The sequence below is a fragment of the Sphaeramia orbicularis genome, chromosome 5 (genome assembly GCF_902148855.1).
Source record: "Sphaeramia orbicularis chromosome 5, fSphaOr1.1, whole genome shotgun sequence".
NCBI lineage: Eukaryota > Metazoa > Chordata > Actinopteri > Kurtiformes > Apogonidae > Sphaeramia > Sphaeramia orbicularis.
In genome coordinates, this window is record NC_043961.1 from 28,587,852 (window position 1) to 28,604,201 (window position 16,350).

At 36.4% G+C, this 16,350-nt stretch overlaps 1 protein-coding gene across 5 annotated transcripts in view; it reads right to left on the reverse strand.

Annotated features, from left to right (window-relative positions):
- Positions 1 to 16,350, reverse strand: part of dip2bb (disco-interacting protein 2 homolog Bb) — a 65,676-nt gene that overhangs the window by 22,431 nt on the left and 26,895 nt on the right. For 2 of the 5 annotated variants that reach the window (XM_030134661.1, XM_030134658.1), the window contains exons 3-8: positions 11,720 to 11,872; positions 7,224 to 7,349; positions 5,862 to 6,203; positions 2,477 to 2,626; positions 2,307 to 2,324; positions 1,831 to 1,950 (exon numbers count right to left, since the gene is read on the reverse strand). In XM_030134661.1, coding sequence (XP_029990521.1) covers positions 1,831 to 1,950; positions 2,307 to 2,324; positions 2,477 to 2,626; positions 5,862 to 6,203; positions 7,224 to 7,349; positions 11,720 to 11,872 — 909 coding nt within the window. The remainder of the gene's footprint in view (positions 1 to 1,830; positions 1,951 to 2,306; positions 2,325 to 2,476; positions 2,627 to 5,861; positions 6,204 to 7,223; positions 7,350 to 11,719; positions 11,873 to 16,350) is intronic. The other 3 variants (XM_030134662.1, XM_030134660.1, XM_030134659.1) reach the window with 2 other exon arrangements.

Below are 16,350 nucleotides of genomic sequence, written 5' to 3' on the forward strand. Positions count from 1 at the left end.
TGCTACAGACATATGCAATTTCACCCATTATAAGTAAATGGGGAAAAAAAAGATTTTAAAAAATTCATAAAAAATGTAATCTTTGACCTATGTTTCCCAAAATGTAATGACATCCATTCTAGGTCACTGGCAATGTATAAGCCCAGTTTGGTATGAATTCAACCAATAATTTTGCTGCTACAGACATTTGAAATTTTGGCCATTATAAGTGAATGGGGAAAATAAAAAGATTGAAAGGTTTTCAGTTATAAAGGTGAAAATGCACTGATCAGTCATAACATTATGACACTGACAGGTAAAGTGGTGTTAATTTTGATAATCTCATTTGAATGGGACTTGTCAGTGTGTGGGATATATTAAGCAGCAAGTGAACATTTAGTCCTCAAAGCTGATGTGTTAGAAATAGCAAAATGGGATGTAGGGATCAATCAATATTATTACCACTTCTCCTGCCATTGGTGATAATGTTATGGCTGATCAGCATACCACAGATCTAGCATGCACACACATGCCAGTGTTGAACTACAAGTACTTCTAAAAAAACAATCAAACACTTAAAAACAAACATTCTATGATTGAGAGATAATTAGGGTATTACATTTTCATTTGAGACTAATTAAAAATTTGCTTTTGATTTTGCTCTGGATTGTAAGTAAACTTTGTTTCTTTGTTTTTATTTTTATTTATTTATTTATTTAATCTTTATATAATCAGGAAGTCCCTTGAGGATAAATCTTTTTTGAGGGAGACCTGGCATGGAAGGCATGACAAAATGAGCCAGAATACAATACAGATTAAAAAAAAAAAAAAAAAAAAAACATGTTAAACTAGAATGAAAATTCAGATAGAAATAACAATTTCACTCTTCAGCTATATAGTTTCTTGATAGAGTTTATAGATTCATGGTATTAAAGTGGCTTTGATTGACATTGGTTTTGCAAATTGTATTTGACGTCATCTGTTCTTTCATTTTTCCTTTTTAAGCGTTTTTAAATCAGTACTTCCCCTACAATACCAAAAAACCCTAAAAGTAAATGAGAACTTAACCCTTTCATATATAGTGGTCACTACAGTGGACAGCTGTTCAACAGTGTTCTCTTGTATATTCATGGATTTTGTGGTTTTAGTTCCATATCAGCCAACAGAGTGGATGCTTATGCATCATCCCATACACTGTAATTCATACCAAAACTGTAACTTTGCTGTTCTAGATAAAGCTGAACTGCTTTCATGTTTGAGTGTAAAAAAAATGCTAATTGTTATTCGATTGTAATTAACTTTTTTTGTTTGTTTGTTTTTTTGGCAAAAAGTTGTTTTTTGCATATTATCTCCATGCAGTGAGTAATAACTAGTATTATAATGTTTTAAAATGTGAGTAAACATCAGATTAGCAGCATTAAAAATGTTTTTATTTCATAGTTTTCACACAGTATGTCAATAAATAATAATAATAAATTTTTCTTTGCATCTAAAATTAAACACATGGTGTCCAGCTGTGTGGATATTTTTGTAACTCCATGAAAAATAGGTTCCTAAAAAAATTCCATCACATTGTTTGTTTTTTTTTCATGCCTAAAGAGGAATAAAAACACTCAGAAAAAAAAATACTGATTAAGGCTCTCATAATTAATGCATGAAATGGTTAATTAAATCTCATCAATTCTTCCAAATAAAATAAATGTACTCAAAAACTATGTAAAATCAAAATGAAATCATAAACCAAACTGAAATACAAAATAAAATAAATATAATGCTGATGTAAAGTCAGCCACAGTAAAATGTTTAGTTTTATGTGATATTTGGGAACATATTTGGTAAAGTGTATCTCACCTTCTACAATCTCTTCTGAATCGTCGGTGAAGAATTCACTGAGTGGGGGCCTCTTCGGCCTCTTCAGGGTGTTAAGCAGCTGCTGGATTTTAGTGGAGACCCTGCTGTTCACAGGAACTCCTACAAGCAGGATGAAGAGGAGCAATGACCAGACAAACACAGTCAGGACAAACCACTACCTGTTGAAACCTTTTTCCATCTTACAGTCTGCTGTTCTTCATCCCATAAGTTAGAAATTGAAAGTAACTGATTGTAATATTCTGTGGGAATGAAGAACAGCAGACTTGGTGGTGTCAACACGAGGAAAAAACAAGGTGTGATCTGGGGTGAAGGTCTGTCTGGTTGGGGGGTTCTATGTGAGGATTCATTCAGTTGTTTTTGTATTTTTTCCTATAATCAGTTATTACAAACAGAAGGGAGAGAAAGGGAGAGCAAAGACAAGGCTACGGACATTATACATTGAGGAGTTTCCTTACTCTGCATATTACCTCTTCCTATCAGCCAGTCAAATTTAGATGAAAAAAGATCAAGAAGACAAAAGAAGGCAAGAAAGCCTCATTAATGAAATCACAAAATCAACACATTCTGAAAAGTTAGTGAGTGGATTCAGACTCCTACAAAACTAAATAACAAACTGTGTCTTTACCGTCTGCAGTTTCCATCATGCTCGAGCGGCTCTGCCCACGGCTCATCCCCCGGACCACAGCGTTGGAGGGCAGGTCGACCCTTGGGCCCCTGGTGGGAGGAGGGGCCACAGCAGTCACATCTGGAGGGGGGGCGCTGTTCTGTGACGGGGCTGCAATGGGAGAAAGTCATATGTGACCACAAGGCACTAGCACTTTTACACTTTTATAGATATATGGGTCCTTCTATGAAACTGGTCCCTAAAAACAGGACATTGGGGCTAAAAATTCAAACCAGATGTAGAATAATGTTACGAAGCAAGTTTGGAAACACTTTGGGTCTATTTTAAAAATAAATATTTACTGAGATAAAAGAGAAACTATTTTTCAGATAAAACAAATTTTAAATTATTTTTAGAGAATTTTTTATACAAAAATCTGCATGTAACACGGTAAAAAGGACACGGAAAATTACGTGCTATTATTTTTTGACAATCTTTTTATTCTCTCACAGGTACATTTTGGGAATCGAACTAATTATGCAAGGCAGAGTGTTTCACAAAAATGACCGCTGTTGCAAAATCACTCACGATTTATTTGTGTTTGAATGGGCAGGTTCTGCATGTAACACAAGTGGACACAATGGGTTAAACATGAAACCTGGAATGAGACTGATGATGATGGCTGATGAAACCCACATGTCTGGATTAGAAAAATCACTAGGATCATCATATTTAACACAGTGTAGACACCTAGGTAGCCTTTCCTGTCCCAGTTTTGGTCCTATTTTTGGCCCCAATATTTTATTAAAAATTCATAAAGTTTTGGATGGCTCAGAGTAAGAGTATAATTTTTTTGCATTTATCTGAGGTCATCATTAGGTACATCCTAGGTGGGAAATATGTCTAAATTTCTCTTTTATTAGTGGGTTTAAAAAAGCTTGCAAAGTGCCAGATACCAAAATGAACCCAGTTTCATAGAAGCACCCACATTTATTTTGGATCTAAAATAAACCAAAACAATGACATTGATACACAGACTCCAGTAGAATCCATTAGAACAAGGACAGTCTCTGCACACGCCGTATGGCAGGTAAATGTACATACAAACTAAACAGCTAATACAGCATAAATCATTTTTCTTCGCATCACTTAAAGCTGCAGTGCTTGCTAGTTTTTTGTGCCAATGGGCAAAAATTCCATAATCACCTTTTCATGTATTGTAACTCAAGTGGTCTGAGGAAAGTACACTTTCGCACACTGCATCTATTGTGTTTTTAGGCTGTGTAAAATCTACACTGTGATGCACGGATTTTTACTAATCACAAGCATGGAAGTTTGGAAAACCAACTTCACTTTTCCATAATTACAAGTCACATTTAGTCTTAATTGGGAGCTGCCGAAAACATCTGCAGGAGGAAGTTGTGTATTCTAAAATTCCACTGTTATTTCTGCATGATATTGACTCCTGCAGGTTTAACCCATAAAGACCCAGAGCTACTTTTATGGCAGTCCCCACATGAATTTTTCTCTCTATTAAACCTTTCGATTTAGCACCATTTATGATAATATTATCCTCTACATTTTTCATTTTGCTTTATTGGTTAAAGTCAGTATTACGCCACCATATGATAATCTGCTCAAACACTGTGAAACAAACCCACGGGTCAGAAACAACAACACTGTCTCTAACCTTCAGTCAATACAAGTTATTACCATCAACCCAGATGAAATAAAATATGAAAGTAACTGCCCAATAAGAGTTCAGACTGTAGAGAATATACCCTATCACAGCTCAATTTGAACTACACACAGATGTTTTCAGTATTAGTAGTTCAGTTGGTAGGGACTTGGTCTGGAAAGCAGCTCAAGTCTCATCTCAGCCAAGCCTGTGGACTGGCAGCTGGAGAAGCACCAGTTAACCACTGGGGAACTGCTAAGGTGCCCTTGAGCAAAGCATCAAATCCCCAACTGCTCCGGGCATCTGATCATGTTCACCTTGACACCTCTCTACGCATCCTGTGCACGTATAATGGTCCTATTTGAGTATGTGTATGTACTGGGGTTTCTGTGTGTGTACAACAAAATAACAAGAATGAGAAAATGGAATTTCCCCTCTGAGGGACTAATGATGACATTTCTTCTTAAATATGTGATTGACAGCTATAATTGCTGATCCTTTTCCATCAGATGCTACCTGGATATGACTATACTGTTGCTAAAGTGGCTTCACTCTTCATCTATGTTTATATTCAGTGTTTTGATGTGAACTGAGAGGAGGGAGCTGCAGAAAGAAGACCTATATTTTCATATCCTGGTGCTTTTTTCCTCCTGATTTTGGCTACTACAGCTTTAACCCATAAAGACCCAAATATACACCAGTGACCAAAAACATCTACTGATCTGAATGTTTAATAACTTCAGAGCCACTACTCCTATCAATACATGGAAATAATTTGCATAAAATAGAGTTTTTCACCTTTTCATGGTCATCAGATATGACCCATTTGGATGTTCAGAGGCTCTGGAGTGAATGTGGAAACACTGTGATTTTTTACAACATTGATTCACCAGTAGCTGGCTCAATGTAAGTGGATGGATATGCTTGGTTTATGTTCAGTTGATAATATATTTTACTGATAAAGTCACTTTTTCTCAAGTTTTCTCTGTTTTTTGTATGATAGCCTTTAAATGTAATCTCAGCATGATGATTAAAGTATATGATCAGTAAAATAAATAAAGGAAAATACCTGATTTTCACTGAAATAAATGCAAAATAGAAAGGATAATATTATGATAGTTAGTGATAAATCACATAAGAAAAGATTTAATAGAGAGAAAAATTAATATATGAACTCTCACAAAAGTAGCACTGGGTCTTTATGGGTTTAATATAAAAATTTAAAAAGACCAAATGAGAATGTGGAGTTTTCGATGCTATTGCCCTAGTTTTGTTCCAATCACAGTTTTGCATCCTGGTTTAAAATCAACCACAGAATTAATTGACTCTACATAAATAAATAGAGTTTCAAAATGGACATGCTTACTTACTAAATTGACAAATGAATTAACGAATAGCACACAGGCATACAGGAACACTCTAACCATTAACTTTTTTTAAGGAAGTTGGTTATATTGTTTATCCATCTCAAAAACAGTCTGTAAATGTAAATTTATACTGAACCACATTTTAAATTGGAGTTTAATGTTTTGGTGAAGAGAATTAAATTAATCTCAGTTTAGCATAAAAGTTAAAGCTAAGTTTTAAGTGAGGCATTTAATTAATCTGTGTCAGTTTTCAGCTAATGTGGTGCAACATAATTTAAGATTAAAATATGATTTAATCAGGCTTAAAAGTTAATCCTTGTCAGTGTAACCCAGCCTCAGTTTATAAATCCAGATCTCTCACCAATGCGACTGTGGGCCATCATGTCGGTGATGGCTGCAGTTTGGGGCTGCTCATGGGGCTGGTGCTGAGGCTGAGGCTGAGGCTGGTGCTGAGGCTGGTGGTGAGGCTGGTACAGAGGCTGGTACTGCGGTTTGTACTGTGGCTGAGGCTGGCTCTGAGGCTGTGGCTTGGCCTCCCCGTGGGACAAAGTGGACGATGCTGAGGAAGATGTGGAGGAGCCCTGGACCGAGCGGTTGATCCATGAGTCTGGGCTCTGCAGGTTGGGATTGACCTGAGGAATGGGAGCGACCAACGATGACTGTCTACGCACAGACGTCTCATCTTCAGAACCTGACGAGGAGTCTGAGGAGGAGAAAGGCATGATGGTCATATTAAAGATGTGGAAAATAACTGCTCTGGAACTTTACTCAACCACTGTGCATAAGCATGATGAAGATTTGAGGTAACTAGTACTTTACACGAGTATTACTATTTTGTCTGTCTTTATATCTCTACCCCACTAGATCTCAGGGTCAAATACATTAGTTTGACAGCTTTACTTTTAATTTTCATTTATTAAACCTTTATTTAACCAGATAGAGTCCCAGTGAGATGGAGATCTCTTTTACAAGGGTGACCTGAAACTAGTGAGCAGCACATGCCATGGAAGAACACAGGTTTTAAAAACAGGTAATAAAACAAACAGCAATAACAGAAAAGTCTGACAGCTTTTTAAAGTGCAAAATTTAGTTGAGGTCACAGCAATTTAAAAACCCAGGCACTGTCCAGTTGAGTCTTACTGTCTTGTCTGCAAGACGGAACAAAACAATATTTAAGCTAAATACACTTTCTGAGCTATGAATAGTTGACTTTTTACATGGATGAGTATGTGCAAGTGAGTGGTGTACATTATTTGCTTTGTATTGCTTGTGATTTTACTTATTCTACTATTCTAGTTTTACTTCTCTTTGTTATTAGATATGTTCTGTTTTTACCATGTTCTTTGAATTTTGTTGTATTTTTATACACAATGATAATTAAGGAAATCTGATCTAATCTAATCTAATCTAATCTAATCTAATCTAATCTAATCTAATCTAATCTAATCTAATCTAATCTAATCTACATTAAACATCAATATTAGTAAAATGCAACATATGGATTAATGCAGCATTAATATTAAACCAAAAGTGTTACATAAAAGATAAGATAGGAAAAAAAATGACTGGCTACTTTTACTTTTCACCACTTAAACAACTTCCAAATTTTTGCTCAAATGAGGTTTTGATGTACAACTTCTACTTGTGTTTGAGTGTTTTCACAATACAGTATAATCACTTTATACTCTGTTGTGAAAGACAGGAGGACTCATAGCGGTCGTACCTGGCGGTGTGCGCGTGTTGATGGGCGACTGGACATAAGTGGAGCGTCGTTTGGTCGGCATCGGCAGCGCCATCTTCTCCTCTTTGTGTTTGGCCAGAGCGGCTTGCACTGCCTCGCTGTGTATATCTGCACAGGGAGGGAACACCACAGATAAGCATGGTTTGACATAATCCTGGAGGCTGCATCAGATTCAAAGTAAGGAAACAATGAAACAGCTTTAAAAATGACTCATAGAGAGACACTGTCACACTCTTTTTCTTTTTTTACAGCAGCGAGATGTGAGAAAGTGGTTTGTGTGGTGTAATTTAAGTTTAAATAGCTGAACTTTCAGTCTTTCCTCTGTAATGTGCAGCTGTGGTGCCTTGGGCCATAATTCTAGTTTTGTCTCATATCTGCTGCTGTGTAGATAGATCTCAGTCATGTTTATGTTGTAGCTGAGCCTGAAATGGTAAAAATCATTTCAGTTATTACACAATCACTTTTAAAGCACTTCAACTACACTTACGTTAATGAAAGATAAAGTTAAAATGTTTGCACCACTGGTAAATTCCTCATTGTGGTGATGCAGCAGTGTAAACTGAAGAGAATATTTGCATATAATGTCACTTTTTTTTCCTAATCCATGCAATATTATTTGTCTTCAACTTTTAAAAAAATAGGGCCCAGAAATGACTAGACTGAGAGGTAAAACCCTGACCATGTATGATGAACAGTAAGTTGACTTTCTTTAAAGCTCCTGCATTATAATAATAATAATAATAATAATAATAATAATAATAATAATAATAATAATAATAATAATAATAATAATAATAATAATGATGACATTCTAATGTGTTTACATATACTCTGAGGTATAACATAATGTGGAATAAAATATATTTTTGCTCACTACTGGCTTTCCTTTATCCACAAGATTTCATCTAGAAGAAAAATCTGATTGTATGCAACAGGGATGGAAAGACAACTTCAGAAAAGTCAATCAAATCCAATCCGAGATCCTCAAGTGACATGCGCACGCACGCGCGCGCACACACACACACACACAGTGACACAGATGTTACTGTAACTCCTAAAATATAAGAATATATAAAAGTTTATACTGCTGCGTTTCAAATACAGCTAAAAAGCAACACCTTAAGCATAAATAAAATGAGGAGATGGTGATGAAGAAGGTTTCCCACTGAAACAATAAGGACTAGAGGAGAGACTGAAGCCTTTATTAACCCACACATTTGCCCACGCTCCTGCATGCGCACATGCATACACTAATGAAAGCAAAGATGACACCCACAGATGCATTAAAAAAAAACACGTGAGCAGCTGCATATTCTGACTGACTATATGTAACAAAACATGTGCAACAAAAGCCCACTCAGTGACGGATCACATCTATTAACTCCGGGGACACTCTTTTCCATTCAAACATCCACACATTTAAATAAATAATCAACCACAGTTCATTACACAGCAGCAGTGGGGGCCATAATTACATAACAGGCATTCTGCTGAACAAATTGCTTTGGGCTAAATCATCCTCTCTCATAATGTTCCAACGTCCACCCTCACACCGGAGCGTCAGGAGAGGCTGATTCCTCACACATGTCTGGGAGGATGAGGGCTGTCTCTGTGGCGATAAGCACAATGTGGATGCAAGTGGCGGCGTTTGAGACAAGATTCCACCAAAACAGAAACGCACAGGCAGTGAAAGGCTGTCAGGGGCTCATATTATCTGTCAAATGTGCATCTTCAGTTTAATATCGCACTTCCACGGATTTGCGTATAAAAAAAATGTGTTTAATGGGTAACAGTAAAGACACAAACATCAGAGAAACCAGACTGAAAATAAACAACAGAGTGCACCCTTCAGAGTATTATTAATATTAAAAAAACAACAAAAACTGGACTGACAGTTTGTTTAGAAGACGCTGGATGAAACTACAGGAGCTGAGAAGCAATTAAATTAAGATTGTTCCACACTTTCTCCGCAGCCTTTAAAATGACTGGCACTTTTATTTTTTCATTTTGTTCTCCCCAGTGCTGCAGTTTTGCAATGCCTACTGATTATTTGTTCATGATGTGCCATTTTCTAAACTCCTGGCTTTCCAGTTGGTTCCATTACATCACAGTATATTAGAAACAGTGGTTTTATATCACTCTAATTCTCAAAATCACATCTTATTTAGCACAGCAGTATAAAATATATACACAACAATATACTGTATCACAAAGTTCCACTACAGAAAAACATGCAAGCTTACATTATGACTGTGTTATTATTTTATAACTCAACTTTAAAACTATTTCCTCTACTTCTTAGATCAATGGTATTGATTCTTAATGCTCTACTTTATCTCTCAATGCTCTGCAGAGCTTCTATACATTGTTTATTCACATCTGGGGTTTCTTTCCTCATTTTTGCTTTGTACATTGTTTATTTTTGCTTTATTTGTGATTATTTTCTGTCTTATCCAGTTAGGTCACTGAAACACTGCAATAAAAATCATTCACCTGCCTGGCAAATTTACAAAAAAACAGGTTAAAATGTATTATTTTCAAGAAAGTAAACTACTTTTCTACAATGAAAAGCCACAATTAGATGTTTTAAACCACAGGTGTCAAACATGCGGCCCAGGGGCCAAATTTGGCCCGCCAAAGGGTCCAATCTGGCCTGCGGGATGAATTTGTGAAATGCAAAAATTACACTGAAGATATTAACAATCAATGATGTCAAAATCATTTTAATTCAGGTTCCACATACAGTCCAATTAGATTTCAAGTGGGTCAGACCAGTAAAATATTGTCATAATAACCTATAAATAATGATAACCCCACATTTTCTCTTTGCTTTTTTGGTGTTAAAAAGTAAAATTACATGAAAATGTTTACATTACCAAACTATACTTCTACAAAAAATGTGAATAACCTGAACAAACATGAACAAATGGAAATGTCTTAAGAAAAGTATGTAAATGCAATTTTACCAATATTCTGCCTGTTACTAAATGTTTTGTGCAATTGTAATGCACATGTGCAAATGATAAACTGATAACCCGAGGCATAATATTGTTAAAATTACACTTGTTTTTCTTAAGACAATTCAAGTTGTTCATGTTATTCAAATTTTTAAGGTAACTTTGTAGATGTAAACCTGATCATAATATAATTTTCCTTTTTTCACTGTTATTATTTTACTGGTCTGGCCCACTTGAGATCAAATTGGGCTAAATGTGGCCCCTGAACTAAAATGAGTTTGACACCCCTGTTTTAAACTATGGTGATGTAATACTAGACATATTTGTGATGGCATAAAATGAGATTTGTGATATTTATGTGATTATTCATTAATGCCACAAATCTCACTGTACTACCTAATTAAGAATAAACAAATATGTGTTTTTTAGAAGAGGTAATTGTGGATGAGTGGACACTTGATGGACACTGACAAGGTTTTCAGAATAGAATGTTGTATCAGTGCTCTTTTACTGTACTTGAACTGTAGTACACTGTGCAAGAGAAAAATGAACTGCATCTGATTATCTGCCAAAAAATTATTTTCCTCTTGTCCTTGTGCTGTACTCAGCTCCCTCAGGCCCTCTTGCTCTCTTTTGACCCATCGTTCCAATAAAACTTGACTTATACGCAGCACTTTTAATGCCAGTGAAGGAGGTGCACTACTTTTCCTCAATCCATTTAATTGCCGATCTTCTCCCTTCTCTCTCTTCATGTACTTTGCCAAGTTCAGTTTTGCCTCTGCTGTAATTTTTCACTTCTAATCCTCTCAGCATTGAGTCCACTCTCTCTGCCTCAATCAGATAAATAATATTCCATCGTCGTTCGAATCTTTAACCTCTGCCAAACTTAACAGACATCAGATTAGTCAGCTGGTATTTAACATGTTGAGTGTGAGGGTGTTTTACACAAGAGGCAAGAACTACTGAAAAGCCAAGCAGGAAGAGAAAATAAGGAGAAGAAACAGAAGGGAGTGGGCCAGTCTGGAGGGAGGATGCTTTTCACAGTCTGCACCTCGACTACCAGACAAACTGACAACCCCCTCCTCGTATGAGCCGTGGTCTTTCGCCTCTCCTCAACTGCTCTGTTTTTTCTTTATCCTCAGCAGTGTCTGGTTTTCCCCTCCACATCAGTATTCCCCTGTTCTCCACACATAGCCGGGCAGTGACATCACTCTCCTTTCACATGCTGAGGGTCCTTGCTGAGGGGCTCCCCAGCTGCAGCGCTGTGCCGCCGTCTGTTTCTGCTCACCTCATATGCACAGCGAGCGTGGCTTCATCCCCTCACCCACACATACAGACACAAACTTTCCTTTAATTGGTCCCTTTGAAACAGTGCACACAACACCGTCTGAGCTTAAAAACAAGTGATATGGGAGTAGGATGAAAATAAATGGCAATTATCACTGGAAAATTTGCATCCTCTGTAAAAACTTCAATTGGAATGTATTTTTTGTACTTAATGCGTGGGTCTTTTGAGCTGACCTGATCTGTAGCGGTCATCTCTGGTTCCCCCATTGCGATGCGTCCTGCGGTTGCGACGTTCGCGGTAACGGGATGAGCTCGAGGGAGGAGGGGCGTGGCTGGAGGAGGAGCTGGGAGCGGGAGGCTGCACATCATTCTGAGGAGGTGGCTCCACTGAGAAATTAACACAGCAAACATATATTAATTAAACAAGAATCTGGTAATTATGCAGCATCTCTATACTACATAGGCCTACGTTATATACACAGGGTTTCTGCAGGCATCAGCAAATCTAATTTAATGCTTTTTAATGCCACTTGAAACAAATTTAATGCCCATGTCCAAGTTGCATTCCAACTATCCAGCGTTGTGACTTCGTGCACCGGCCGTAAACAACACCCAATTAAAGGGTTCTGCCTGTCAATCATCACACTATACTTCTGATCAAAATTATTAAATATTAAAATAATCAAAATAAATTGTGAAGAACAATGTTTTTTTTCCATCAAGTGTATTTAATTTTTTTAATGCCTCTGGACATCAAATTTAATGCTTTTTTATGCCATTTAAGGCTCTAAATTTTTCGCAAAATCTATTTAATGACTTTTAATGCTTTTTAATGACCTGCGGAAACCCTGATACAGTAGTGGAAAAAAGTTTTTGGACACCCTTAAAATTTTACACATTCTCAAATACTATCATGAAATATTTGCAGAATCAGACAGACACAAACAAATGCAAACAGTTTTAAAGTGTTTATTGTAAACAAGAAGAAATTCTTAACAGATTCAACATGTTATGCCTGTATGTGTTTTATTATCTTGCTGAAACATCAAGTTTTGACCTCAACAGCAGAGTGCATGTGTAGAAAGGAGTGTGTGGGTTTGGAGAATGGAACAATACTTGGCAGAGTTCAATAACGTAAGTGATTCTTGATGCAATATATATCACAAATGCATGTGGTGTCCTAAAGCTTTTTTCCAATACTGTATATTTTCTTAAATCATTTACCTTTAGCCTTATATCAAATTCTTCACATGACAACCATCTTTTTTTTTTTTTTGTAATGATAACAGAATGTTTCATTAGGTTAAAGGTTAACTCACCTTATTGTCCTAGTTGGGAAATTTAGTTTCTGCATTCTACTCACACACACCACCTAGCATTAGCATTAGCATTAGCAATTATCGCCCCTTTATTAACTAACACTACTATTTAAAGATATTTTCATCATTTCATCAGGAAAAAATGATAAATATGCATGAATCCACATCACTAAACATGACCTGAATGAAGCTGTAAGCTGTTTTATTTAGTAAAATTCAGTGACCCCGAGTATATGTTTAGAGATTTTACTGTGAAAGGTTATAACTGAAGTGGTGGATGTACAATATGCAGAAACATCATGACATCCTGTGCTATTGTTTTCAATAGAGATGTAGAAAATACATACTGTGTGTTTTTAACTTCTGTGTGAAACACTGAGACCCCCATGGCCGTAAAGTGAACTATAACTCCCATCGTTCTGCTCTCACTCATGTGTTTACGAGTAGCGTGTGTTGTGTCTAGGGATGTAACGACATGAAAACTTCATATCATTGGACGGCCATGGCTCAGATGGTAGAGTGGGTCATCCAATATGCGAAGGGTTGGTAGTTCGAATCCCGCTCTGTCCTAGTCAGTTTGTTGTGTCCTTGGGCAAGACACTTCACCCTCCTTGCCTCCAGTGCCACTCACACTGGCATATGAATGTTTGGTGGTGGTCGGAGGGCCTGTTGGCACGAATTGGCAACCACGCTTCTGTCAGTCTGCCCCAGGGCAGCTGTGGGTACAGATGTAGTTTACCACCACCAGAGGGAGAATGTGAGAGCGAATGAATAATGGGTCAATATTGTAAAGCGCTTTGAGTGACCAAGAAATCGCTATATAAATCTAATACATTATTATTATTATCCATTATCATGGTTATTGTGACCAAAATTATCACAGTTATCATTATTATTGCGGTATTGTTGAAATTGTGCTCAAAATGTTCAAAAAGTACTTATACACACACTGAAATAATTTAACCAAGTTGTATTTTGAAAAAAAAAAAAAAAAAAAGGAAGAAAAACGAATAAAATAACAGCACAATCTACTTTCTGTTGCAGAAACTTTCAAATATTAACATGTAAACATCTAACATACAAAAGTGCATTAAAGATGACACTTTATGGACATTGTTTGTCCATTTTCCATCTCAAGTTTGAGTTATTTTAGTTTCTTTTTTATAGACAGATAGATAGATAGATAGACAGACAGACAGACAGATCGATCGATCAAAGTGCGGTAATCAAACACGGTTATCATGATAATTAATAATTTAAACGGTAATACTAACCATTGGGAATTTTACCGTGGTTTATCATTATACCGGTAATCGTTACATCCCTAGTTGTGTCTGTGTTAAACTTTGAGCATTTATTTATTTATGTATTTATTAGGATCCCTGTTAGCTGATGCAGGACATCAGCTACTCTTCCTGGGATCCTCCCATAGCAAACAGACATAACAGTAGACATTTTTTATGAACACAGAAACCATGTGATCCATACTGATATTACCATCTTAAGTACACTTAACAGTCAAATTAGATTGGATTAAAGCAGTAGATGGAGCCACTGTGACATCACCTATTGTTTTTAGTCTAGTGTTTGTGTCTTGTATTATAATCCTTCCATTCTGGAGCTAGAAGTGACCATATTTGGGGAAAAAAAAAGGATTGTGTAACTTATTGCCCACAGCTACACTGACGCTGTCTGTCAGGGTAAAAATATGTTTTATCCAATAAAATAGAAGCTCTGTCTGAACCTGTCAATCACACCTGTCAATCAAATCCTTCTATTTAACAGAAAACCTTGTCAACAAAGATGGCTCACCAACCACTAGACTGTTATTCATCAGTCCGTTGTTACTCTGACATGACAAGAAGGGGCCTTTCCTACTGTTATGGCTGCCACCAAAAAAAATATTATTGTTAAATTGGAAGATCTCAGTATGTCTGTGTTTTAGGAGGATGCTTAATGAACTTCTTTCACTTTTTAATATATATTCTGACAAATGCAAGACACAAAACCACTATCAAAAGGTAAGGATGCTGTTCTTATCTTGACATGATGGTAATGAGACTATATAACTAAAGATCCCAAGTTTTGTTGTTATACTGTATTGTAAAATTTCATTTATTTATTTAGAAGAATTATTAAACACTCATACTGCTGCTGGTATTAGGTTAAGCCCATTGTGTTTGTCAATACTTTTGACTTGCCTACAGATCAGATCATGTTTTATGACCAGTTCATACAGAAAACTACAAAATTTCAAAGCGTTGACATAATTTATTTATTTGTTCTCCTTTTCCACATGATCCCTGTTTTCTTTGTTTATTGATTGATGGTTTGGTGCTGTGGCAATCGTCCATCCATTTGTGTCTGGCATTTTAAGTTTTATATTTATGTTACACTATGTGTGTTTGTTCTAACAGTCTTTAATGGGAACAAATAAAGCAAATGAAAGCAGAATAATGTCTACAAAAGAGGACTGACTTGACATTTCTGGAGAGAAGTTCAGTGGAAGTTGATCAGAGCCAGGCTTATTTGGAGTCAGCATGTAAGAGCTGTACTTCCACATGGGCCTCAGTTTCATGCTGTGGTTGTCGCCTCTTGGGAGTTGTTTGTTTGTTGACATTAACTGAGTCTGTTTCTTAGCTAGTGTTTTATGGAAAACCATTTTCACATGAGATGGAACCACACCCCAATCTGTAATTATATTTTAGATGTTCATAACTGCATAAGATCATTTCTTCATATATCAAGTGTTTTGTTGACATAAAGATGTTCATGTTCATTCTGACTTTGAGGAATCAAGTAAATTCTGTCTGTAAAATATATCCAGTCTAGTAACTTAACTGTTGCCCATAACATTGGATTAAGATATTTTTTTTTACCTTTTCTCATATTATGATTGTGAAAATATGATTTTCTTGGTAGATGAAGTGTAACTGGGGTTATAAAGTTGCATGAGTCCAAAAACAAAATTATTTCAATGACACAGTGTGTGTCAAATGTTAGAAGGGATTGTCTTAAGTGACAACTTTAAAGCCCTTACTCGTCACTGTTTGTTGTTGCTTGTGTCGAACGGCCTGTTTTGTCCACATGCAGACTGAAACTTTGGCATTTTATCATCTATAAGTGTATCAGAACTAGGCTGTCAAAAAAAGTGCAGGTAGTTACAGTGTTTGGTCTATTAAACTGCTACCCCCCCCCCCCCCCCCCCCCCCCCCACACACACACACACACACACACACACACACACACACTTGGAATCAGTTAAAAAGAATCTGAAACATATCCTCTGGACATCCACTGGACCCCACAATATTCTTTAGGTCATAAACGTATTACTTGTGCCAACATAGACATGCCGTGCATCACAAACAGGCTTAGTTTCTTCATATTTTTACAATTTGGGTATTTTTATAGAAATCATGAACACTAAAGAAAATTCCCCAAAAATTCAAAAGACATGTGCTGAGGATTAATCATGTTCCTTTAGTCCAGAGAAAATAAATGATCATTTAAGGACGTCTGGTTAGAAAAAATGTCCTCATGTAC